The sequence below is a fragment of the Cygnus olor genome, chromosome 2 (genome assembly GCF_009769625.2).
Source record: "Cygnus olor isolate bCygOlo1 chromosome 2, bCygOlo1.pri.v2, whole genome shotgun sequence".
Lineage (NCBI taxonomy): Eukaryota > Metazoa > Chordata > Aves > Anseriformes > Anatidae > Cygnus > Cygnus olor.
This window is the reverse complement of record NC_049170.1, coordinates 37,623,550-37,648,010: the sequence shown is the minus strand read 5'-3', so window position 1 is coordinate 37,648,010 and position 24,461 is coordinate 37,623,550. Positions and strand designations below refer to the sequence as shown.

The window sequence follows — 24,461 nt, the reverse complement described above, 5'->3', positions numbered from 1 at the left end:
GGACCAGCTGTTTGTCTCCGCAGTCCTTTTGCTTCTTGTTCCATTCTTGTTGTGTAGCCTGTTTGGACAATAAGCTTGTCAAAGTGGGAACAGCCTCTTACCGTACACTCATCGAGTACCTAGTACAAGGAAGCAATACTGGGGTCTTTGATCAATACAAAAATGCTAATCCTTTTTTTAGCGCATTTTCTCTTACTTTGCCAGAGAATCTCGGTGTGTCTTCAGTCTGGGAGAGTTCAGGGTACACATTTGAAAGAAACCACTGGAAATTTCTACAGCCCAATCTCTTCTGTAGCTGAAGACGCTCACTGCAGTCTGGCTTCTCTGCCTTCATGGAGAAAGCACAGGGCAAACAAGGTTACTAGTGTATTTGTGTTAGAGATGCTAGAAATGAAAATGACTGCACAGGAATTATTTCCACCGCCTCTCCTATCCTGCTTGTTATAGATATTGATACATATCTCTCAAGATCAAGCACAGGAGGAGGACCAGCTGTACCCTTTCTCTAACTTTGTGTTAAAACAGCATTTGCTCTGGTGTTGTGACAGAAGTTAATGTTTCAGAAGTAGCACACACTGTGAAAATTAGTATTTCCTTTAAAATTATTGTTATCCTGCAAGATAAGTCAGATCTTTTTAATTAAGAAAGTCTGGGTCAAGTTTGATACTTGTTGTACTGAAATCAGTGGGATTGTATCATATTGTCGTTAAGTATAGAGTTTGCCCTCCCTCCCCCAAAAGATAAAAATCGTATTTCCTGACCTTTAAGAGTCCAAATTACCCAGTCATTGTCAGTCTTCCCTGATGAGAAGATGTAAGTGTAGGGAGAATTTGGCCTAACATAAAGCCTATCAAATTATTACCTGGCAGTTGCTAAATCTAGTGGGTGAATGTGTTTTGTGGCTATAAAGGCATAGAAAACTTTCCTATGATTTATGTCTTTTCTTAAGTTACATACACACGATCCTAACTCTTCACCCTCCTTAGTACCAACTCTTGTTCTGAAAAGAGACGGGCACCATCAAACCTCATTGCAGCTATGGGCATCATCACTGCAAAGGACTGAGAGTCTCCGTATGTGAGGGTATTTAGCACCTGAAGATGGCTAACAGGATTCTGAAAACCTCCTAAGCAGGTAAGTGGTTAATCCTTTGGTTTCAAAACCATGCAAAACAGTTTTCTAAATCTCTCATTGCTCAAATACTAAAAAAAAACAACAACAAAAACAAAACAAAACAAACAAACAAACAAACAAAAAAACACAAAAAACAAACCCACCACCTTTAAGAGTCTCTCTCCTCTTTCTTGCCAGCAATAGATTTCCCCCTTCACATTTCTACATTTAAAAAAATGCAGTTTTAGATTCCAGGACACTGGTGTGGATTCCTACGTCAGAAATTAAAATTGGTAACATAAGCAAAGAATTGCCTGCAAATAACTTTCCTCAGCCCAATCATTTCTCAGCATCCATAAGAAAGAAAAAAAACCTTTGCCACGTGGCTGAAAATCACCGACAAATAAAGGGCCTTGGAAATGAAGGGAGAGGAATCAGTTTCTAAAGATAGGTATCAATCATGCCAGCCCCTGTAAGCTTCACAGGCAAATATCAACAGTTGCAGTATGTTAAAGAGAACCTTATAGTCTGATATCAGTCCTAGATTCAATAAGAATAACAATGAGCTTCAGCAATTCAGCACCACACAAGCCTGGCCCCGAGAGGTTTTCCTGGAACAGGAAAATAGAGGAGTAAAATGCTTCCCCTAAAAAGAGGTGTTCCTTGAGAGGCTCTGCTTTGGCTGAAGAAGGCAATGGCAGTAAATCACGTTTTGTCATACTAGTTACAGCATGCATTTGATGCTGAATAAATGGTGTAAATATTGTAAAGAAAGACATTATCCCTGTAAACCAAGCTGAAAGGAAACTGTGCTTGTAGGTTGAATAAACAAACCACACACACACAGACAAAAAAAGGAGAAAAAGAGACGGTGGCTGAAATTGTGGAGACTGGCAAAGAACCTTATTCATCTATATTAATGCTCACGCCACAGGCATCCTGTGCAGGATGTAATTTCGACCGTAAAACGGGAAGACTTATAAAGCAATCTAAACGGGGGTCATTTTTTATTTTCAGTAGTAGGCTTGCAGAGATTTTTGTAGTGGCCAATAGGTGGCTCCGCTCACCCTTGCAGTGCAATAAATCCCCGCAGGGCTGATGGCAGCTGAGCGGCAGTAATGTCATTGCTTGCTTGTGTCTTTTGAATAACATCCCACTGCACTGACATACTGAAAATATTGGCTGTGAAAGAAAGGAACAGAGAAAAGGGCTTTTTATGTTATGGTGTGTTGAACAGAGAGATCGTAAAATAGGTCACTTGAAGGAGCATCGTACTTAGGAGTACTAAAAGTACCCTGGCTAGAACAAACTCTCAGGCAAAAGGTCATCGTACTTATAGCTAGTAAACTGAATCATTGATGGCTGTAGTTTTTAGTTCAGAAAATTGCTTCTGAGTTGAAAAGAAAGGCCTTCAGGAAATAATTAAATGATTTAAGGATCTATCTGCCCATCTTAAAAGACCTGGCCTAGCATTCATACTCCTGTTACATGGCTGTAAGCCTTGTGAGTCAACCGATGAAATCCTGGCCAGTGGAGTTAAAATATACTACACAGACAAGAACAGAGAAGCTTTTTAAAAACGTGAAAATAGAATTAAAAAAAAAAAAAAGAATGTGTCTCAGGCTCTAGGATGAGCATAGCAGGCTGACTGGAGAGGCAGATCTGATGGATCCTAAGGAGGTCAGACTAGGTGACAGGAGAAAAGCCATGCTGACACACAGCCCTTTTCCTCTCCCCATTGTAATGCAGCTCCTGCTGGATCTGCTTTCTTAGATGATGCCCAGAGCTGCAATGACTGAGGCACGCAGGACTGAAATGCAGGAGCAAAATTGAATGGAAAACTGCACAGTACCTACCTATGCCATGCCTAGCTGTTTTCAGGAACCTTTTCTCCTGAAAAGCACGGTATTGACCAATGAACAAGAAGGTGAACGACACTTTTTCATTCAAAACTACTCACAAGTATTTCTATTGCCTCGTGGAAGAGGATATTTTTACAAAGAAAGGTATGGGAGCCAGAGAATTCTGGAAAGCTGCAGCAACATTAACAACTTCGCTGCCATAGCTTCTGATACAGCACCCAGCAGTTTGTAACACATGGGATATACAGTCCCTTACTGACCCTGACCTACAGTGGATTACACAGTGGCATAAAAACAGGCATGGCTGTTCTGTAGTTGTTGGGCAGTGTATAGCCTGCAGATGTTTCAGGTGTGGCTGTATGCCAGGGCTGTGTCACACACCTGGCTGCAAGCCTGTCTTGGTGCGCAGGCTGCTGGCAATCCAAACCTCTGGAGGTTGGATTGCTGTCTTTGTGACCCTTCTAATGAAAACGTATCTTGTAAACAGTAGCTATGGTGAGAATTGATTTCCTGTTACAGACAGTTAGTTCTGTCAATTTAGGAAGAAATTGCCTTTTCTGATATCCCTACAGTAGGAGAGACACCACAGTTTGCCACGTGCCAGTGAATGTTACTTGAATCACATGAGGAAGACCGTCAGCAACGGAGAATGAATCCTCTGGAAGGCCCCTTCAAGCACACAGTGCAACTGGGTTCCATTTCAGATGACCCCCTGTACTATCAGTGGTGGAAAAGCAAACCACGACTTGCTGGGCAACCTGAAGAAGGAGTCATTTGGAGAAGGAGTCATACTCTACGAGATTTGACAGCTTCAGCAAAAACAGGTTTGTCTCTTTCTTTCCTGATCTAAGAGCTCTTCTAATTGGCAGGTTTTACCAAAAGAAAAACTATCCCTGGTACCTTGCCCATTGAATGTTTGACTGCACAGAGACACCCACACTACCGTCCCACCCCTTTCACCTACCTCAGCACACACTCCTTCCCTCATAAACAGACTGCCACTGATGTCTTTACCTTGCTGATTAGGAAAGCCACTGTGTCGTGCTTGTAGAAGTTCTCTTTGAAAGAGCCCAGCCAGGTCTCTGCTATTCGGATTTTGTTCCTCACAATGGCCTCGTCATAGGAGAAAGCACGGGGAACGTGATTTCGATAGACATGCCCAACACGGGAGCATGGAATTATTTCTACAGAGCCACCGCAGAGCCAGGTCTGAAACACAGGTGAAGGAGCAAAAAGAGATCATATTTTACTATCTTCTATGTAGTTGGTAAAGCACAATCAGCAGCATTGAGCAATAGACCAGCAATTTTAAGAACGCAAAGCAAAATGAGAGTCACTCATTGAGTTAAATCCTGCTCTGGGCAGTGGCTGAATGTTAATTATCAGTTCAAAAACATCTAAAAAGGAGAAGCTCTTTTACTACAGACTCCACCTCAGGAAATCCTAATCTGCACATTGCTAGAAACAGAAAGAGCATCATTATGTGCTTCTTCATACACTGTTCCCCACAGACACTGAGACACAAAGATACTGGGCAAGATAGACCTTGCAGTATAGCCATTTATATACTTTTATGTTTTCCTGTGCACAAACAGTGCAGTATAGCGAAGAGACCTGGGCGCATACCTTCTTTTGCCTTGGACAAAAAAGGCTCTGTACCCTTTGTGTCTGCAATTTCCATTGCTTTTTAACATCAGTTACTCTTTGTATTGTGCAAAAAAATAATGCACACAAATTAATATAAATGATTTAATATTTAAAGTACATGTTGGCAAAGACATAAAAGCTACTCTTCCTTTGGTGCTTGTTACATGCCAGAATAGAAGAGGTGGATTTCAGAAGGTGCCTAAACCAGTGACTTTGTCCTCAGGCAGATACTCATCATAGAATCATAGAATAGTAGAACAGCTTGGGTTGGAAGGGACCTTAAAGATCGTCTAGTAATAGTCAGTGAAACTTCTTGTCCTGCTATAATGCTCCTAACCCACAGCAGCTGTATATTCCTGTATAGTCCTGACAGATCATGGAGCATGGGGTAGAACTCTGCAAGTAATACTCTCCATACCTCAAGAATTTCTGCACTTAATTGCTTTTATAAATCACTTCTTGCCTTTTCATTCAAGTCCCTTCAAAACCCAATAGTTACCAGTGCTTGGTGTTTTAATTAAGTTTCTTACCCGTATAGATAGCTCTAGATTTTCTGCTCCCCACATGGTCATGTCAGAATCATAAGCTCCAGTGTTTTGGAAGTGATGTCGATCCATGGCAACTACTGCACCAGCTACCACAGGACTCCTGGGTAGAAAATAGTTCGGAAGTGAACAACTGTTTTGGATAGAGAATATGAAGGATGAAAACCCCACCATTTCTGTGATGGCGATAATATTGCAAAATGACTGAATGATACCCCTAATAATCTCAAGTTAAGTGTTTGACCAACCAAAATTAAGAACAACTGGAACTGAATTCTAGGATTTGCATGGGAAAGAGGGCCAAGCACTGTGTTGTTGAACACACAGTGTTCAAGGCTCAGAACAGTGAGAAGTGTTACATCCATGTACACCCAAAACAACAGACAAACATAATGATTGAGACATCTCTTTTAACTCTGTATCATCCATTTTTTGCTTTCCCTACAAACCTCAGTATCTTGTCTGGTCAGATTGTATACTAGTTGCTTCCAGTTGTGTGGAAAACATTTGTCATGTTGAGAGTATGACTGCAGTCTACTTAGAGTGAATGCTAAAGGCCAAATAAACTCAATGTAAACCAAAAACCTGTCCCTTCAAAAAACATTAACCAAGCGAATGCAAGTAACCATGTCTCACTTTTATTAGCTGGAAGCTTTCCCAAATTGTACAGTTTTGCTGTTGAGCTGAGTGGAGGTATATTGGCTAATGAACTGTTACCTGATAGGGCTGATGGGAGACTGTCGTACCTTCTCTTCACGCTCTGGCACTGGTTCCCAATGAAAATCTAGCTTCCAATCAAAAACACCTCGATGCAGGCCCACAGAGTGATAGTACTGAAAAGTCTTCCAGTCTATGACATCTATGACAGGGGAGACGACACTGTTTCTGAAAAAAAACAATATCATTTCTTTTCAAAGGCAAAGCATAAATTCAGTACTGTGTTAGTGAACAGTGGTTCTCCTTTTTGATATTGTCAAGCACAAACACTCCTTTAGATGTTGAGTGCCCTCCTTTTCCCGCCTGACAGAGCTCAGAAGCTCAGTGCACGGGAATGCTGAGCCTGCAGTAATGATTCTAAAGATCAATAATTTAATGATAACCTATACATTACATTGCCATTTTAAAGATATTCAGGATTTTATTCTGAATTTACCATCAAAATTCTTCTAAAGCTCTTTCACACAGAGGCCTCAACCTCTGAGCTTATAGGCTCTGTATGGATGCAAAATTTACACTGAAAGATGATTCTGGGCTCACAGACTTTACCATCCTTTTATTTTCCTCTAGATGTTCCACACTTCATGAGTTTGTCACTTCAGGACAATGAAGCATGCACTTACCCTTAGTTCGTTCTGCTGGTAGCTTTGCAAAAACATTTATCACTGCATTTGTAAAACAGTTTCTGTTTGTATTGCCTTCTACCACACCTTAACGTGTTTTTGCAAATGCACTGAAGAAAAATAAGTAACATTCACTGGGAACCAAAGTACACTGAAAAAAAATACTTCTATTCTTGAGTATCTATATAGGAAGTTATTCCAGAGTAGCTCTTTCCTTAGAAAATAACTTCCTGTTAAAACAGAGAGAAATTAAATGGTCCATTTTGGGGCAAAAAGTAAAAGGTTTTATCTCCCCTTTTTAAAGATATGTATGTTGGTCAGAGATTACTCTTGAGAGAATATGTTTGAAACATACTCTAGCCAATGGAGGAAGGTCATCTCAGAATTTTTTAATGCAGTGGGCCATATGTTCTTTTCCATGGCAGAGACCAGAACCAACTGAGGAAGCTGGCAGCCCTCGGTGATGTTCATGTAATCCTGACATATCTTCTCTGCCTTTACAATATCTTTAGTCTTTTTTTTTTTTTTTTCTTTTTTCAGTAACAGGGTGAGGGGAGCTCAACATTTTGTTTTGTCATTGTTGCCCTTTCCCTTAGAGAATTTTCAAACCCCATGGAGAAAAAGAGATTACTGATCTTCAGTGAATTACATGAAAATGAACTGTGCAGAGGATAGCATTAAAATGATTCAGTTACTCCTTTGTCTCCTAATGTGAGCAGACTGCCCTATGATGAGCTAAAGGCAGAAAGATTTAAAATAGAGAAGTGATTATATTTCTCCATTCAGGTATAAAGCCAGCCTTGCAATATGTTATTATAAGTGCTCTTGGAAACAAGCATTGAGTTTATAAATAGATAGTACATTTTTATGGTCACCTGCAACATCTGTAGGTTTATATATCAATGCAATGATTTGTTGTCATTCTTCTGCAGGACTCAAGAAGAAATGCAAAGAAATGATCTTAAAAATAATAAAGCTGATATCCTTCCCTGATTCTCTTGATGAAAACCCAGTGATATAGTTTTGTATCCAGGACAGGAACAACCTGAAATCTCAAGCCAACAGGAGTCTTTCTAGTGAAAGCAGTATTTAACCTTTACTCACTAACAGCATGAAAAGGAAACTAACTACTTCTGAAAGTTACTAAAAGGTAGTGTTCTGTTGGACTCACACAAGCAGGTGTTTTTTTCTTTGACATGCTGAGAAAAATAGTGCTAACAATTTAAATGGATTTTATAAGACTAAACTTCAAAAAATGAAAAATCACTATAATTTCTACAGCCTGCTGCATTCTCCAGTGTAGACATCACTGACAACTGTCTGGTTGGGGGCGTACTTGGAGCTGGATATTTCCCACCTCACTTTATTGCTCCTTGCTGAAATGCGTATTATTGCTGCTTGTCTATCCATTCCTATCCAGACAGGACTGAGGAACTAATGACTCCAGAGTAGTTTATTTTACAGTTTCCGAGTCAAATGGGAAAGATCAGGAGGGCATGCTTGAGTGGAAGCCAGAGCAGGCAATGTAGACTAAACCATTCAAAACCCTTGGCCATGAAGACTAGGCCACATGTGTATATCCAGTATAGCTCAGAGAGAGAGAACGCAGATACTCGGAGCTATGCTCAGATATATACTGGATCAAATATTCCAGACATTTCAGATGATCCCACATTTTCATATCCAGCTATTTCAAACCCATCCTTCTTTTTGTATCCACCTTAAATTAGTTGCCACTGTAAAACTCCAAACCCCAGTGATGCTTCTAGCATTGCTGCAATTGCTCACAAGAGTCAGCACCACAGTAACAGTTCCAAAAACATGCTTTTACTTTGCTTTTTTTTGGGCATGATCGTTCAATGTAATTCAAGAAGAATACCTGCACTAATGTCAGGGATTCTGATGGTTAGGTGACCAAACAATTAGCCAAAATATCTACAAATTACGACATGGAAAATACAGTACCAGATTGGTCATATTGTAACCTGGATAAATTCAACAATAAACCAGAACAAAATAAAATTGAATATCCTTTCCCATAAAATTATACAGTACGAACTGGTTACTGTGTTTTAAAGCTATTACTCTAGCAGCTTTTTCAGAATACCAAGATTAACAGTTCTCAAGAATATGTTTGCAAGTGTCATGCTAGATCCTTTACCTTAGGATAAACTGGTGTAGCTCTGCTGAAACCAGTAGAGCCACATCTTCCTAAAACTTTAAATATTGGGAGTACCTTTCTGGTCTAGAATAGAGGAATTGAGTAATTTTATCTTTTGTGAAAAGTGGTCAATGGTCAATTTTAATCTTAATCAAGTAGTGCTTTAGTGTGGGGAGGCACTGGAACAGGCTGCCCAGAGAGGTTGTGGATGCACCATCCCTGGAGGCATTCAAGACCTGATCTAGTGGGTGGCGTCCCTGCCTATGGCAGAGGGGTTGGAACTGGGTGATCTTTAAGATCCCTTCCAACCCGAGCCATTCTATGATTCTATGACATCATTTGGTATTAAGGCTTTTTTTTTTTTATAAAAGATCTACTTTCTGCATATTCTGTGATGGTTCAGTGTTTCTGTGGCTCTAAATGCAAATTTGCAGCAGAAGGTAATTGAAAGTTGGAAGATGTTCTTAGCTATTCTTTTTTGTTTTTAACTGAGTAACTGGCAGACAGTCAGCAGCTTCTCGGCACTTTGAAATGAAACACACTGGCAAACTACTGCTAATTTTACTCTGTGGAATCCAAGAAAAAGAAAAAAAACAGGAAACTCAAATACAACTGGCAGCGAGGCTTTGAACTGTTTGACTGTGGTGATACTAATTTGTGAATGTTTCAAATGCTTGGAACACACAGGATCTACAAAAGGTCACAATTCCATGAAAAAGAGCAACCCAAACAAGAACGATTTCCTAGTTTGGGATTTCTCAACCAAATACAACTGAAATGAAATGCCTTCTCATGACCCTTTGCAGTCGCCATGGACATTATGTTCTTTTCTGTTTTTAGAATAAGTAACATGAGAAGAAGAGTTAATTAACACATCTGTTTTGAAGTTTTAGATATGATATTTTGAAAGTGTTTTTTATCGATTTATCTTTTTTTTTTTTTTTTTTGGCAAGGGAACAGATTTTAATCTGTTTAAATCCTTCTTTAAATAAGGGGGAACAACAAAAACAAACATGAAAATGCTATGTTTTCCTCAACCAGTTTCACAGTGGATCATTCCCTGCAAAAATAAGATAGCTCAGAAATCCAGGCAGCCTGAATTGTCTGGCTCTGCACATAGTCAAAGCTTCAGCAAGTAATTGAGAACACAAGCTTGTTCCATGGCACACTTCATTTTCACTGAAATCACATTGCTTGCTGAAGTCTTCAGGGAAAAAAAGTAATTCTAAACACTTGAAATTTAGTGGGATTAATAAAAAGAGAAAATGTAGTGATCAGGAATGGTAAAGCTGTGGGATACAGGATTACTTACATATTGCCTTGCAGACCAACTTCTGGCTGACTGAAAGCATAAGGACAATATCCTTGAACTGATGCAGTACCTACATGCTAAACACTAAGCACGTAATTCAAATCTCAGCTAGGCAGAGTCCTAAGAGAATGCTTTATTAAAATATATATATATATATATTTAAACCTGCTTTTTATGTTAAAATATTCAAATCTGTATGTGAGGTTCCAAAATCTGTAGGAGCTGCCAGTACCTTTTAACATTGGGCAGTCAGGGCGCTGTGCCATGAATCATGCCTAAATCTCTAAATCTTCATTGCTCCTACTTTTGCCAATAATGATTGCTTTTGGCTTTAGATTCTCTTCAAGTTTCTTTTCATCTTTAAAATAGGTCACCTGCTGATACTGATCAACTGTGAAAGATTGTAAACAGATAACATACCATGTAAGTGCAGAACTTTATCTTACTGAATTTGAAATTAGTGTTATTGACAAATGGATCAGGCTATAAAAAGATCAGGCAAAAAGAGAAGTCCCAGGAAGCAGGCTGCTATATGTGAAGTATATGGAAGGTTTTCAAAACAAGGAAGGCAGCATGGAAGTGCATGCTGAAATGCATGAAGGGGTTGCGTGTCCTCTGGCTGGAGAACATCATGCTTCCCTAAGCCCGTAAGAAGGCAGAAACCAGATGGCTTATGGATGTGACAGCTTGAAAAGCTGGGGTGTGGGCCACAGAGAAGTGGAGAGCTGGGCAAAAAAAGATGATGGAAGTGTTCAGTGCAAAATATTTCCCTTCTCCCTTGTGCACTGCCATAAAACCAGCACCACTCACAAATGTTTTGAACAGAACTCTGTATCTATTCCTGTATCTGCAGAGGCTCTGCTTGACTCCTGAGCCGATGAGATAGCTTTCCATTGTTATGCTCATTTCTTATTCTGTTTAACAGCACCTAGTGACCTAGAATTGCGGAGCTAAGTAGAGGCACTTTGTATTTTAGAAACCAAAGAGGCTTCTTTTAATAATATTAAAGGCTCCAGTTTGCTAATGTAATATTTGAGCTGTGGTATAGGGAGTGCACCAGCACAGAGGGAAATAGCCTTGGCGATGAGGAGCAGGGGAAAGGTCCTGAGGGCAAGCTACCCCTTTGCAACCCATCTCCCCCTGCATCGTTATGGTGCCCATGCCTCTTTTAGAGCTGGAATTCCTTTTCAAGAATATAATCAAGCCTTATTTTGCTTCCATGCAGTATTCTCAGGAACCACAATTTGAACCTTTTTTTATTTTATTTAAATCACCCTGCTGCAAGAAAGGAACCGTATGCTTCAGCATGATGGTCACTATTTTTAGGTTAAAGCAACAACCTTTTCAGGGCTTCAGGCAGAGTTCACTATATGCTCCCCCTGCCTTTCACTGCCCCTGGGCTGAATAGCAGTTGTCTCCTGCAGTCTCCTGGAAAAGGCAAAAGCCTCAAAAGATGATTGTAATAATTGCACAGCTGCATTCCTACGCACCATGCTACTCACCTGGAATTAGGCTGGAACATAAACAGTTGTCAAATGAAATGATCTGTGGGGCATCTCATCTAGTTTTCTAATGTTGTCCAGGTGACTGTGGTATTCATCCTTGGATAATCGAAATGTCAGGGGATGCTTTACAAACCACTGAACCGTTCTCAGGTGATACACTAAGCTGATGCACAGCATCCCAGTCAATTTGTCAGGCATGGTTCAAAGAGCAGGTCCCAGGCAAGGTGTCTATAAATGCACATCTAATGATTCTAGAAAGACTTAACACTTCTTGAGAAAACAATTTTGATTGGGTTAATGAATAAAACCCTCATGCAGGGAGATGAAATGCACTCACCCAGAGCAGTCAAATGTCTGACAAATGTCTGTACCTGTAAAATTGGGATAATATTTCTCATGTTTCTCATGGCTGTTACTACTACAGGCTGCTCAAAACTGGCGATATCTCCCTTTTGGTGAGTATGTTCAACCCGCAGTGGGGTCTCAGTTTGCCCAAGGATCTCTGTGCATCACTAAGATCACACTAATAGTGGTAGACTTGCTAAGGCATCTCAAAATTGGGCTTGTTCACAGTTTTCAAAGCTAAAATCTCTCTCCCAGCTCCCTTAAACTCTGGCAAGGCAAAGGACTGAGATTTGGAAAGGCTGCATTTGTCCTTGCCAGCTAACAATTCACTCCCTCTACATGATTAAGTGTTCTCCCATCCTGTCTCTGCAGCACAAGAGCACAGGTAGTAGCTTGATTGGTACATTAAGAAGAGGAATGGGGGGTATTTCACTACTCACTATAAGCGTTTTTTCACTGTGCTTTCCTCATTTGGGCAGTCTTAGGGAGTGGACATGATTCAGTTTAACAGCTCCTCAACTGCTAAATGAAGCCAAGTTGCCTATGCTAATGCTTTACATTTCCATAGTGATCTCCGTGCAAGCATTGCAAGCAATTTAGGAAAAATAATGAATTAACCTCCTTATCAAGTCAGTGTTATTATCACCATTTTTCAGTTAGGGGAGCAGGGACAATGAGGGAAACTGATTGCCAGATGCCTTCGAGCATTCCAATTTGTGCACTGGAGAATGGAACAGGTTCCCCACACTAGGGTGACAGAACTTCCAGCAGCAGACACAATGCCTGGTACAGCAAGCAGAAAGGGATGATTTAGCCCATACTATTATCCAAAAGTCCTTCCACCTTTTCCCCATTAGTCCAATTAGCCATTAGCTAATTCAGTGTTAAAGTCTGCCCTCATAGAGGAATGAATGAGCATATGGGCCTTACAGGGAAAAAGAATCCTTCTTCCTCACCCCCTGGTGCAGGTGTTACAGAGATCTCAGAGCTCTGGTAGGCTCAGTGGTTTGGCATCCCCTTGGCAGGGAGAATTTTTGACAGTGAATCACTACACTTGGAGACCTCAGGGTCCCAGCTTCTCTCACGCCATTGCAAATCTCCCAAAGTAATACTTTACAGCTCTCCTTTAAGGCTTTTTGCAGCTCTTGTGATTTCAGCAATATAACCTTAAATAAGGACTGACCGACTGATACAAACAGGAGTTTTGCACAAACATCAACAATTGGCTAGAGCTCAAGGCAGAAAAATCTGCATATTTTTAATAAGCCATCCATTAAGTCAGCAGACAAAAAAGAATCTGCTTTTCCAATGAGAATCGTTTAGAAAAGAAGAGTCATGACATCCCAGGGCTGCATTCCACTAGCTTGTAGTATTTTTCATGTTTTCATATGAATGACGTAATCGTTTCTAAAAGCTCAAATTAATTCTCTTATGAGCAAACATAATCAGCCATAAAAGCGGTTTGTTCCAGTGCCTGGGAACAGCCTTTGAAGGTCTTTATTACTACTCTTTAGTGGTCTGGTAAGACTTTTAAAGATGTATTTTTCTTTTACCCTCTCAAGCAATTATTCATTTTTTTCTCAAGTGGCTTATGGGTAATGATAGACAAGTTAATGTACAAGCGTTTCTTTCAGAAAAGTCCCTTTAATAAAGGATTTACTTCCATGTAATTCTAGAAACATTTTCAGTGATTTAATCTCTTTGAAGGACTTGGGGACTACACAGATGAGCTCAGCTGTATGTTAGAGAGGAGGCCCAAGTACCTACCTAAATCTGAAACACTCAGAAAATATGAATCTGTATCTTTTTCTGTGAGTTTGGTGTCAGTGAAAGTATAAGAGATCAGCTAGAGCTGTTGAGGCTGCCTGTAAAGTCTTATTTTTCTGTGGAACAGAAATGGTGCAGGTGAGATTGGTATGTAACCAAGCAGGCTCAGGAGGACAAAGTACTTTAAGGAAACACTCCCATTTTATCCTTGGCTTCATGACTGAGAGAACTAAAAAGCAAAAATAATAATGGAGTGTTGCAGTAGTTTCTCTGGTGGACATTTCTCAATTTGCAAACGGCTTGAGACTGTAGCCTTTTTAATTCAGACCACCAGGAAGCCTTGTCATAGCTCTAACAATGGCTAGATGCAAACTGACAATTTAGTGACTCTGGGTGTAAAATGAGGGTCATCAGCTGTGTGACCTACCCTGCTTCCCACATATCATGGTGATGTATGTGGTGTTAAAGTAGAAAATAAAAGCAATGTGACCAGCAGGAAGAAGGTAACCAAGCAAGGACGGAAAAAATAATCCAAATCTTTCCAAGTACATCTTTTTCAACAGGAATTAGAAAATGCAGAGAGCTGAGAAGTAATGAGGACAATGGTGTTGGACAAGACAATTTTTAAGGGTCCCCTCCAACCCAGACCATTCCGTGATCTTATGGATCCTGTGGTTCTGTATTTACCGGTTGCTGGACAGCCGGGCGAGGAGGGGTTCCAGCCAGCCCTTCTGACACTCGCAGTGTGAATCCATGAAGACGAGCACGTCCCCAGTTGCTCGTGCAGCTCCCAGCATCCGACCTCGGATGACTCCAAGCCTCTTGTTGCTCCGGATCAGTTTCACACCGTCCAGCTTTGAGATGTATTCGCTCAGGGCTGACTTCAGGGGCCCTGTCATAAACAGAAAGGTTATTTTAGCTTTGATTCAAGCTCTTACAGGGAAGCAACAGATCGTAGGAGATGTCAAGTGTTTGCTGGTAAAATGTTTTGGGGGCATTTTTTTTATATGGCCAAGCAGGCCGTGTTCCAAACACTCCCACAGCAGCGTAATGTCAAAGAGAAGTAGAGACTAATGGAAATTGAGATTCACTAGGTGTGAAGCTATTCCTCTGGGAAACTTAATATCCTTCTATCCTGTTTTCACCAAAAGGTGGATACTCTCATCATCTCATAAAAGGCACAGATCAGAGTGAGATACTACAGGTGTTTGGCTTCCCAAAGCACTTGGGATTACTTTAGCAATGTGGAGTTTTCCACTCCATGCTTCAGCCAAAGTCCACGTCTGGAAATTATTACAGCAGATCTGGTCCAGTGGGAAGATTTGCATACTGTGAACTTATTTTAAAGTAAGAAAGCTCAGAGTGATTGGAAGTGATAGGAAAAAAAAAAAAGAAAAAAAAAAAAAAAGAAACATTTCAAAGTTGAAAGGCTAAGCTGAATTCTGGGGATGGGAGAGCGAAACCTGGCAGTCAACTCATGGCTTTGCTTAGCTCTCTTCCTGCAGGTCCCATTTGCCTTCTCCTCTCTTCATGCAGGTCTTGGAGGAGGACAGTTTCCTCCCTGCAGCTTTGGAAAGCAGAGCTCTCATACAAAGAAGTGTGGGCTACCTTGCTGGCTCAGGTCGTCTACTAGGATGATATCCTTGAGGGAGGCCTTCGGGGCTGTGTCCATAATGCTGTGCACCGTTCTCAGCAGAGTCGACCAGGCTTCATCATGGAAACAGATGATGACACTAGCAGTAGGCAGGCTGGAGTCATATTCTTGCTGCAGGCACCTGCATGGGATCAAATGAGGGAGACACTAGTAACACAGGTACAACTGGCTACTTGTATCTCAGACCAGAGTTACAGGCTATACCTTGATCTTCAGGGATGGAAAGAAATTTAAGATCTCAGCTCACGAAGAAAAGGAAGTACTAAAGTGTCCCAAGACTGGAACACAAAGTAAAAATATGAGAATGACATTACAATAATTGAAATACAAATATAGGAATATTTTGTTGTATTCTGGGGTTCTTGTGTTCTGGCTGAGGCAAAGAAAGAGAAACTGAAGACAACTACAGCAAAGCAAAGAGGGAGATAAAGCAGATCAGTCAGCCTCCCCCCACAACCCTTCCATATTTCTCCTATAACAGAGAAAAGAGCAAGTTGAAATGCAGTACCTTGGAGGCTATCAAGTAAAAAAACTCATCTGCACAACAGATAAGTGTGTCTGTGGCCTGCCTGACCAGGAGCATAGTGAATGAAGCCAACATCTCATCCCGGTACACGAAAGAAATGGACCCCTACATAGGCAATGAAAACAAATACAGATACACTTCAGAAAGTAAATCCTATATACAGACTATAGAGCCTGTACACCTTGCTCTTTCTGACAAAAATGGGTCGCTGATGAAAGAGGCTCCCAGATGGGGGGATTATCCCTACGCCTTTTTCTGCTATTTCCTTTACAAGTCCAGGTACTGTTACAGTCTACTGCAAGAAACCTGGCTGCGAGGGGCACGGTGTGGCATTTCTGGGGAGTCTGCAGAGTGCCAGCTGGGGCCCACGGCTCCCCAGCCTTCCCTGGTGCCAGGATTGCACCCATCACATCAAAACATCAAACGCCAACATGACAAAAAGTGAACGAGATGGTGGCACGTGATTTTGGTTCCAAGGTTGTTTGCTGATCCAACTTTGTCCCTGGTGTCAGTTCATGAAAACCCCTCGCACGAATCTGGCCCATTGTTATTTCAGCGTTCTCGTATTGCCAAGCAAATCATCATATAGATTTACAGTGCTTATTAAACAATTAGCTGCTCAGCTAGCTCAGCTGCAGCAGAAGCTCATGTAAGGGATATCATTTTAATAATTGCTATGTTTATTGCCATTTTACTTAGCGCTTTAGTTCATGGGCTGAGGCCCTATCATGCTAGACGCCACCCAGACACAAAGCTGCTTATCATTTAATAGAATCCACAGGCTGAATGATTTAATAACAAATACAAATAAATGAATACTACAGATACACTTCTGGGAATATAGATTTTAAACAGCCATAATACTTATAATATTTTACACTAATATCTTCTTTATGGAGAGAAACGTTTTTCCTGATGATTTTTACATTGTAACTAATGTATTTTGTTCTTGTGTTACTAATCTTCTATAATCAACAATGCTGTTGTTTCATTATTGCACATGGGAGACTTTGTCTATTTTTCAGCAGGATGGAGAAAAGGATGCTCTCATGACTTGGCAGTATTTGTCTTTTCAGGCAGAATAATCTGGACATAATTAAGAAAAGCGAAGGTCTGATGCTGTCCTTTCACTAACAGGCAGCTTCCAAACAGGAATACACAATACAGCTATAACCACCTGTGCTTTCCACCATCATACTGCAACGCTGTGTTGCTAGTATTGTGGTTATAGCAAGAAAATAAGGCTGTTGTGGAATCTTAATTGGAAAATAATTGAAAATAACTGTACTTGAATATGTAGCCTAGGTGGCGAGTATCTAGTTGCCATGGAGATTGGCAAAGGCTTGCGATGTGGGTATCTAATCTTCGGAAAAACGAGAAAGGGTACTGGTGTACAGCAATGCCTTCCCTGTAATTTGGAGCAGGTCCACAGGCTGTCTGTCATAAATTGACATTTCAGAAAGTCAGGGCTGTGACTGATATAAGACGTAGTGATTGAATCCAATTTGTGAAAAATAAGGAATTGTCACATGCAGCAAGGAACGGGAGAGCAATTCTGACAGGGCACAGGCTCTGCCAGTGAGGACTCCCACTCACCTGCAGGAAAATATCTCATTGAGATTCAGCTCCCAACTGCACTCAAGTGGAAGCTGCGCTTTTGTAACAAAACTTAAAATCTTTTTAGATACTTGTGTGTTTGCATTTGCCTGCATACGTATGGTTTGACGCTCAAGGCCAAGAGAGGAAAATGGACCTTTTTTTTTTTTTTTTTCAGGCAGAATTCAAAGAAGATACATTGACAGGCTTACTTCAGGTCCACAGTCCCAGAAGGGTGTCAATGGCAGCTGGACAAACTGATAGCACCGTGAGGGATGAAAGTACCTTACAGGATGAATTTTGGTGTGGGAGAAAAACTCTGTAGCACAAGACAAGTTATGAGGCTTGTTCACCAGGAGACCCTGGCTGTGTCAGAACAGTTACTCGAAGGAATGGGACTAAACCAGGCACCTGATTTATCCACCGAGGTATGTTTTACTGCAGGATCAGTAAGAATGCTGGAAGAGATGCAGTTTTATGCATCTACTTTCTGAAAGGTAGCATAAAACATTCACCTGGAAAGGCATGCAAAGAGGTGTGGGCTACGTTAGAAGCTGCGGTCTGGTGAGAGAGGTCTGAGGTATCGCTTTCCAGCTGGGGAGGTTGGATCCAGGGCTGTCAAGGCAAAGCACAGCCAGCAGGCTCTGGTTTACTTCCATCAGAGCTCTGTACTCTTCATATAAAAAGAAACTGTAGTTACGCTGCTCAGTGCTCCAATGCAAAGCACAACAGACCTTTTTATGTGAATTTCTAAGGAACAGCGGCTAAGTATATCTTATGGCATTTACGTTACATCTTGCACTCTGGTTTAAAAGTAAAAAGGCAGTATGTAAGTGTGAAGCCTGGCCAGCCTTATTTTACAGTATCCAGAAGTGCTTCGCAATTGGTAGGCACAGCGTCTGGTCTGAAGGGTTTGCCATTTTAAGTGAAATGAGAGAAACTGAGTCTGTGGAGCTAACTTGCTGAAATTTCTCCAACTGGTTAGTTTCTCTCTGATAAATAATAATAGACATTATTACAAGCAACACGATTCAAGCAGAATAGGGTAATAGCCATTCTGATTCATTACTGTTTCACTCTCCTTTTACATCAGTATGAAACAGGACTGACACAGCTGTGAGCCAGGCCCCCAGAGTAAATTATGTCCAACAAATATCATTGTGGTTTGCGTGCTGTGCCATGAAGGACAGGACTGGCTTAGAGGTAGACCTCTGCTGCAGGTTTATGATCTGGATTTAGATCTGAACAACTGCAAAGCCTCAGATGTTCAGATCTGTGGTTTCAATCTGGGCTTCTATAAGCTGTGGTGTTGATAGGTCCTTAGGCTGTCACTAGTCAGACAGGAAAACTCATCCAAGAGCTCTGAGAGCATGGCTTAAATCTGAGTTGAGATTAATATTAGCTAAAACCGCCTCTTGTTGGATGGCCCTTCAGCTGCCAAAGTAAAACTGTTTTTTGGCTTACATCACAGGCAGTAAAACAGGGTCATCATTCCTCCTTTGAACATTACATAGTTCAAAGAGCTGCCAGTGAAGCATGGTGAAAAATAACCGAAATAATATTAGCATATCATTATTCAATAGAATTATCCAAATTAACACTGAATCTAGTCAGTGAATGTAGAAAACAGTCCCTGTCTTTCATTTCTCTTTCCTTAAGATTGTGCTCTTAATTTAGCACCACCATCTGGTTTTAGACATGGGAAAATGACCGCTAGAGAAATGATTATATAAATTCTGTGTCTTAAAATGTTTTCTGGCACATCTTTCCATTGTGTCCTAGGGGAAAGCTGCAATAGCTTTTGTTACAGAAGGCAAGAAAGAAAGATAGCCACCTGCGTCTTATTCCTTCTCCAGTGGGCAGGGGAGCATAGATACTCTTCAGCCCCTTTTAAAATAGGGTGAACTGCTCCTCCTGGGCTGCAGGAATAACTGGTTCACAAGTCTCCAGGCTCTAAACACAGTATGTGGGGCTTCAAACACAACACGTGGGGCTTCAAATGCAATGCATAAGGCTTCAAATGCAACACATGGAGCTTCAAATGCAGTATGTGTAGCTTCAAACACAACACACAGCATTTCAAATGCAACATGTAGGACTTCAGATGCAAAGCTTCTTTGATGTGGCCTTGCAGCATGGCTGCTGCTAGTTATGGTGCTGTTTGGCAAGCCCGGTCAGACACCCTGATCTGCACCTCCCTGCCTCCCTCCCGGGAGTTTCCTTTCACAGAATGACAGAGTGGTTGAGGTTGGAGCTCGGCTGGCCCAAACCCCTACTCAAGCAGGGACACCTACAGCAGCTTGCCCAGGACCATGTCCAGGTGGCTTCTGAAGATCTCCAAGGGGGGAACCCCACAAACCTGTGCCAGTGCTCTGCCACCTGCACTGCAAAGAAGCATTCCCTATGTTCAGGCAGAACCTCCTGTATTCAAGTTTGCTCCCATTTCTGATTGTCCCAGCACTGGGCACCACCAAAAAGAACCTGGCTCTTCTTTGCACTTTTTAGACATTGATAAGGTCCCCCCCGGACCTCCTCTTCCCCTGGCTGAGCAGTCCCAGCTCTCTCAGCCTTTCCTCATGGGAGAGGAGCTCCAGCCCCTTCATCACCTTGGTGGCTCTTTGTTGGGTATGTCTATGTCCTGGGGGGCAGAACTGGACACAGGGCTCCAGCACTGCTGGGGGGGGGGCAGGATCACCTCCCTTGACCTGCTGACAACGCGCTGCCTAGCGCAGCAAGCACAAACACCACCACCCTTCAGCAGCGGGGGCACAAACCCAAGCGGGGAGGAGGCGGCGGGGTGGCCACTCGCTCCCCTCTGCTCCCAGCCCTCCCTCACGGCGCTGCCCTTCCCCTCTCCTCAGCGGGGCTGCGCCGTGCCCCCCGCCCTCCCCTCAGGACCTCCCGGCACCTGCCGCGGCCGGAGCCCCCGAGGCCACCAGCAGGCGGCGCTGCCTCCCGCCCGCCCGCCCGCGGCGCCGTGAGGGGACGGGGACCGAGTGACGGGACCCGATAACGGGCACCCGATAACGGGGCCCTATAACGGCAAACATCGCCCGGAGCCCGTCCTCCCCCTTCTGACCTGGCGCCCCCAGAAAGCCGCAACCCCCCCCACACACACACCCTGCCCCCGGCGCCCCCCATTTTTGCCCCCCCGTCAGCCCGCGGGGCGCCTCTCCCGGCTCCCGCGGCACCTGAAGCGTTGTCCCAAAAGGGACAGTTTGGTTAGGGAGACACAGGAGGAGAGGTTCACGGGGGTTTGGGACAGCATCAGGGGAAGGTGCGGGTTTTCTCCCCGAGATCAAATAGGCTGTTTTACTTACAACGGGTGTCGTACCTCAGGCAGCTCCCTGCGCAGAGACAGCCGCTCGCTGAGCGCTTCATTAAAGCCGTGGGTTTCCAGGCCGAGCGGCCGCTGCCCCACAGCAGCCCCCTGCCCATCCTGCAGAGGAAGGGGTACGAGCTGGGACTCCGGGTCCCCCTCCTTCGCCTCCGGCCGCCTGCTCTGCTGCTTCACCACGCGATAGCCCTTCCTGGCCTTGCTGTGGTTCCTTCGCCCGGCGGGCGACACGACGGCCGCGATCAACTCGTCCTCCCGCAGGGAGATGAAAGGCGACAGCCCGTCCAAGGGGTAGTACTGCTGGCTCTCCTCCTGCGTGTCCAGCATCTCCTGGGGCTCCGCAAAGTCCATCTGATACCCTTCCCGGGGGTTGAACTCCACGGGCTGGAAAGTCCCGTCCTTGCTCTGGTTGCTGGGTGGTGGATTCAGCGTTGTAACCATCAGTAGCAAAAAGCCCAGCATCAGCAGCAACAAGAGAAACTGCAGCTTACGTGATCCATATCTGCATTTCTTCCTCAAGAACATACTGTTGGTGACAAAATGATACAGATGGTCATGTTAAATACCACTTGGATATCGCTCAGATTCCAGTCCTCGGGTTGCAGCAAAGCACTGGTTTTCACTATCTGCCAAGAGGATTTTCTGTTCCCCTCACATTTCACTGATGCCGTTTCATGCTCTCCTCTCTATTTACAGGCAAAATAGAAAAATGCCTATTAATATTGCACTTACTGTAGTAAAAGGCAGCATGGATCCAGCGAGATGAAGTAGATCCGTTATTATACAGTCCCAGCTTAGTTAGGAAAGAGCATGTTTAGCTGATGAAAAAAGTAGCTAAAGTTTTGATTTTTTCCCTTCTAAATTCTAAGTAAAAAGAAAATCCATTTCTTATAGCTCCCTTGCAGAGTATTTCCTGCTTCTTCAAAGTTTCCCGTTGCTGCCTGGTCTGATGTGCCTTATCTCTGAAAGCAGATCTGACAGCTTTCCCCTGTTCTGAGGCTTCAAGTTCACTGTGATCAACAGATGAGAGAACTAGTCAGTCCCTGACTTTGTTTCACACATAACTACAGCACTCAGTCAGGAAGCACTTTGCCAGACATAATACAGAGCAATGTGTGCGTCTTTCTCTTGGTCCTAATGCCCTCACTGTTCTTGTCCTATCAAATCAAAACTTTGCAAAAGATGTCAGAGGAGAAATATAAGAAGCAAAATGCTGTGTTATAAAACAAGTCAAGGCATACCACGAATCACCCGACTTCTGAGTAGCCTTATTAAGCTAAGAATGCTCAGAGTGAGAAGCAAGAATTTCATAAACTGAATAAAAGATGGAGTGCGCATGATTTATTTAGTGTTAGATTTATTCATATCATAATGTGCTAGCTGGAGTATATGAGTATATTTCATCTGCAATAAATATTTACAGCTGTAGGGATTTTAACACTGACATAAGGATGCCAAATTATCACCTGGCAGACTGAAGTTGTCTCCTCATCCATAAATTTGGTGTTGCATGGGGAGCAGCACTTCAAGTTTTCAATAGTCCAGGAATAACATGTAGAAAGCCTGGGCTGGAACAACGACTACTGACACTGAAAGAGAACAACTTTTGTGAGCAAAAGGGGAGCTCAGTCTCTGAGGTCTGTTTGCTAACGCTGCTGGCAAGGGTGCTAGTGGGCACTGACTGTGGCATTTTTTTGCTGCAAGATGGATGATTGTCCAATGGGAAAAGGGTGAGACAGTCCACATGCTTCAGCATCACATGCCTTTTGGTCTGGCAGAGATCAAGTACAGAAGACACTCAGGTGTTACCAACCTTTTTGATGCTGGGGACATGGGCTATGTGTTTTTTTTTTTTCCCCCCATATTCTGTAGCATTTGATGATCAAAAAGCTCCAGACTCCAATTCTAGGAGGCATGTGACTACTGGAGAACTTCCACATTCACCTTTTGTTAAAAAGTAAATTTCTAGACATTATAGGTAAAAGAAAAACCTGAAGACATAAATGCAGTACACTCTAAAGGGAGCCAGGCATTCATTCTTTCTTTCCTTCTTGCCCATTACCTCCCTATAGCCTCTTTGCTTAAAGCTAAAAGGGACGGGACACCAACTTTTCAACTAAATTGGTTTCAAAAGGAGGGACTGGAGAGAGCACCTTACAGTTGCTGGAGGCACGTAGCATCTGGCACTTGTGTGTACTCCCCTGTCTTATACAGAATGCCTTGAACAAGAGAGACCAGTCTGCCGTGCCTTGGCACCTTCCCTACCTCAGCTGTTGTTAAAATGATATAATACTGCTATATCCTGGGTAGAAGGAAGATTTAGCCAATATTTTGATACTTCACCATTGTGCATGCCTTCCCTTTTTAGCTTAAATTCACAGAAAAGTAACATTCCAACCCACCTTCTGTCTTGAGAATATTGCTCTTTATCCTTCTTTTCATAGGGAAAAAAAAAGTGTTGATGTTTTCTATTCAATAGGGAAGCAGTACACATTTGCATTAAAAAAATCTGAGTTCAAAAGCATTCATTTAAATAACAATACGTGTCAGACATAGAAAGACAAAATGAAATGGAAATGAAGAGACCTGTCCTAGATATTCTGCAAAATCTGGCACCAGTGACTTGCAAAATGTTTGGTTACATGGAGTCCTAATACCAGGCATATGGAAGAAAAGGAGAAATTAAGGAAGATTTTGTGTGGACTAAATAGGAGAAAGTAGTATTGTGTTTTGTTTTTTCCTTCTTCTTTTCTGATCTACCCAAGTATTTTGATTTAATTAATATATTTTTTTTCCCTGACTAAAGTATTAAAACGGAATGCTTTAACAACTCTGATCAAGATAATTCTAGTCTGCAGTGGTAACTGCTGTATAAATTCTGTCCTTGCGTGTTCTGTGTTGCTGAACAAATCCACCTGGATCTCTCATGCAACTAGGTTTCAGCTATAGATGAAATCCAATTAACAAATTTACAGAAATATTTGCTACTTTTGGGACAGAGCTGATCAGTAATGTTATCACTGAAATATATCCATATGGAATCTTACCTTTGAATACATCCTTACAATTTTAATGAAGAAGAAATGAACAACTGCAAACAATTGCAGAAATAAGATGTTTGGAGATTAGTCTAGTAAATTATATGTATAAAAGTATAAAATACCACATGGCACTGTTCCAGCAGACCTTACTCCCTGTCCAGCATGGACTTCTCCTTTGAAGCTTTCCCTCAGCCAGCCCTAATGCTGCAAGACGAGCCTTCCTAAACCATCATCTGTCAAGCAGTATGTCTCACCTCTTAAAAACGAGCCAGGAGAGTCCTGTGGTTTCCCACTGCCAGCATACAGAAGAGAGATTGACTTTCCAATGTGTGAGCTTTTTAGTGTTTGGGAGGGTATGTCTTTTTCTGAATTGCACTTGAAGAACAGCATTGCTTGCTTATCAGCTCCCCGCCCAGCAGTAATGAAGGCCATGTCAAGAAGACAGTGTGTCTAAGCCTGGGTAGAGCTGTCTTCTCCACTTCCGCTCTCTAAGAGCTGCTTCACACAGGTAGCCCACAAAACAGACTGTCCACAAAAGATGTTGCTGTCCTCGGACTGCTGTTCGTACAGTAGACCTAGGGGCAGCCGGAGAGAAACACGTTACAGGCTGTGCCAAATAGATCAGCAGCTGCTCCTGAAAGGGCCAGCCTCCAGCGCCAGTATTGACCAGTGCCAATATCGACCAGTGCCAATATCATGTTGTTTGTCCT

The 24,461-nt window shown here is 42.5% G+C and overlaps 1 protein-coding gene across 8 annotated transcripts in view; it reads right to left on the bottom strand.

Moving 5' to 3' along the window:
• GALNT15 (polypeptide N-acetylgalactosaminyltransferase 15) overlaps positions 1 to 22,371 on the bottom strand; it is a 28,141-nt gene extending 5,770 nt beyond the window's left edge. For 2 of the 8 annotated variants that reach the window (XR_005817673.1, XM_040549757.1), the window contains exons 1-8: positions 22,177 to 22,320; positions 20,694 to 21,236; positions 15,206 to 15,372; positions 14,285 to 14,489; positions 5,885 to 6,052; positions 5,153 to 5,270; positions 3,990 to 4,184; positions 197 to 328 (exon numbers count right to left, since the gene is read on the bottom strand). Coding sequence is in view for 6 of the 8 variants with exons in the window: in XM_040549757.1 (XP_040405691.1) it covers positions 197 to 328; positions 3,990 to 4,184; positions 5,153 to 5,270; positions 5,885 to 6,052; positions 14,285 to 14,489; positions 15,206 to 15,372; positions 20,694 to 21,236; positions 22,177 to 22,202 (1,554 nt within the window). In the remaining 2 variants the exon portion in view is untranslated. Of the gene's footprint in view, positions 1 to 196; positions 329 to 3,989; positions 4,185 to 5,152; positions 5,271 to 5,884; positions 6,053 to 14,284; positions 14,490 to 15,205; positions 15,373 to 20,693; positions 22,012 to 22,176 lie in introns of those variants that run through there. The other 6 variants (XR_005817674.1, XM_040549755.1, XM_040549756.1 and 3 more) reach the window with 6 other exon arrangements.
• Between the last annotated feature and the right edge of the window lie 2,090 nt (positions 22,372 to 24,461).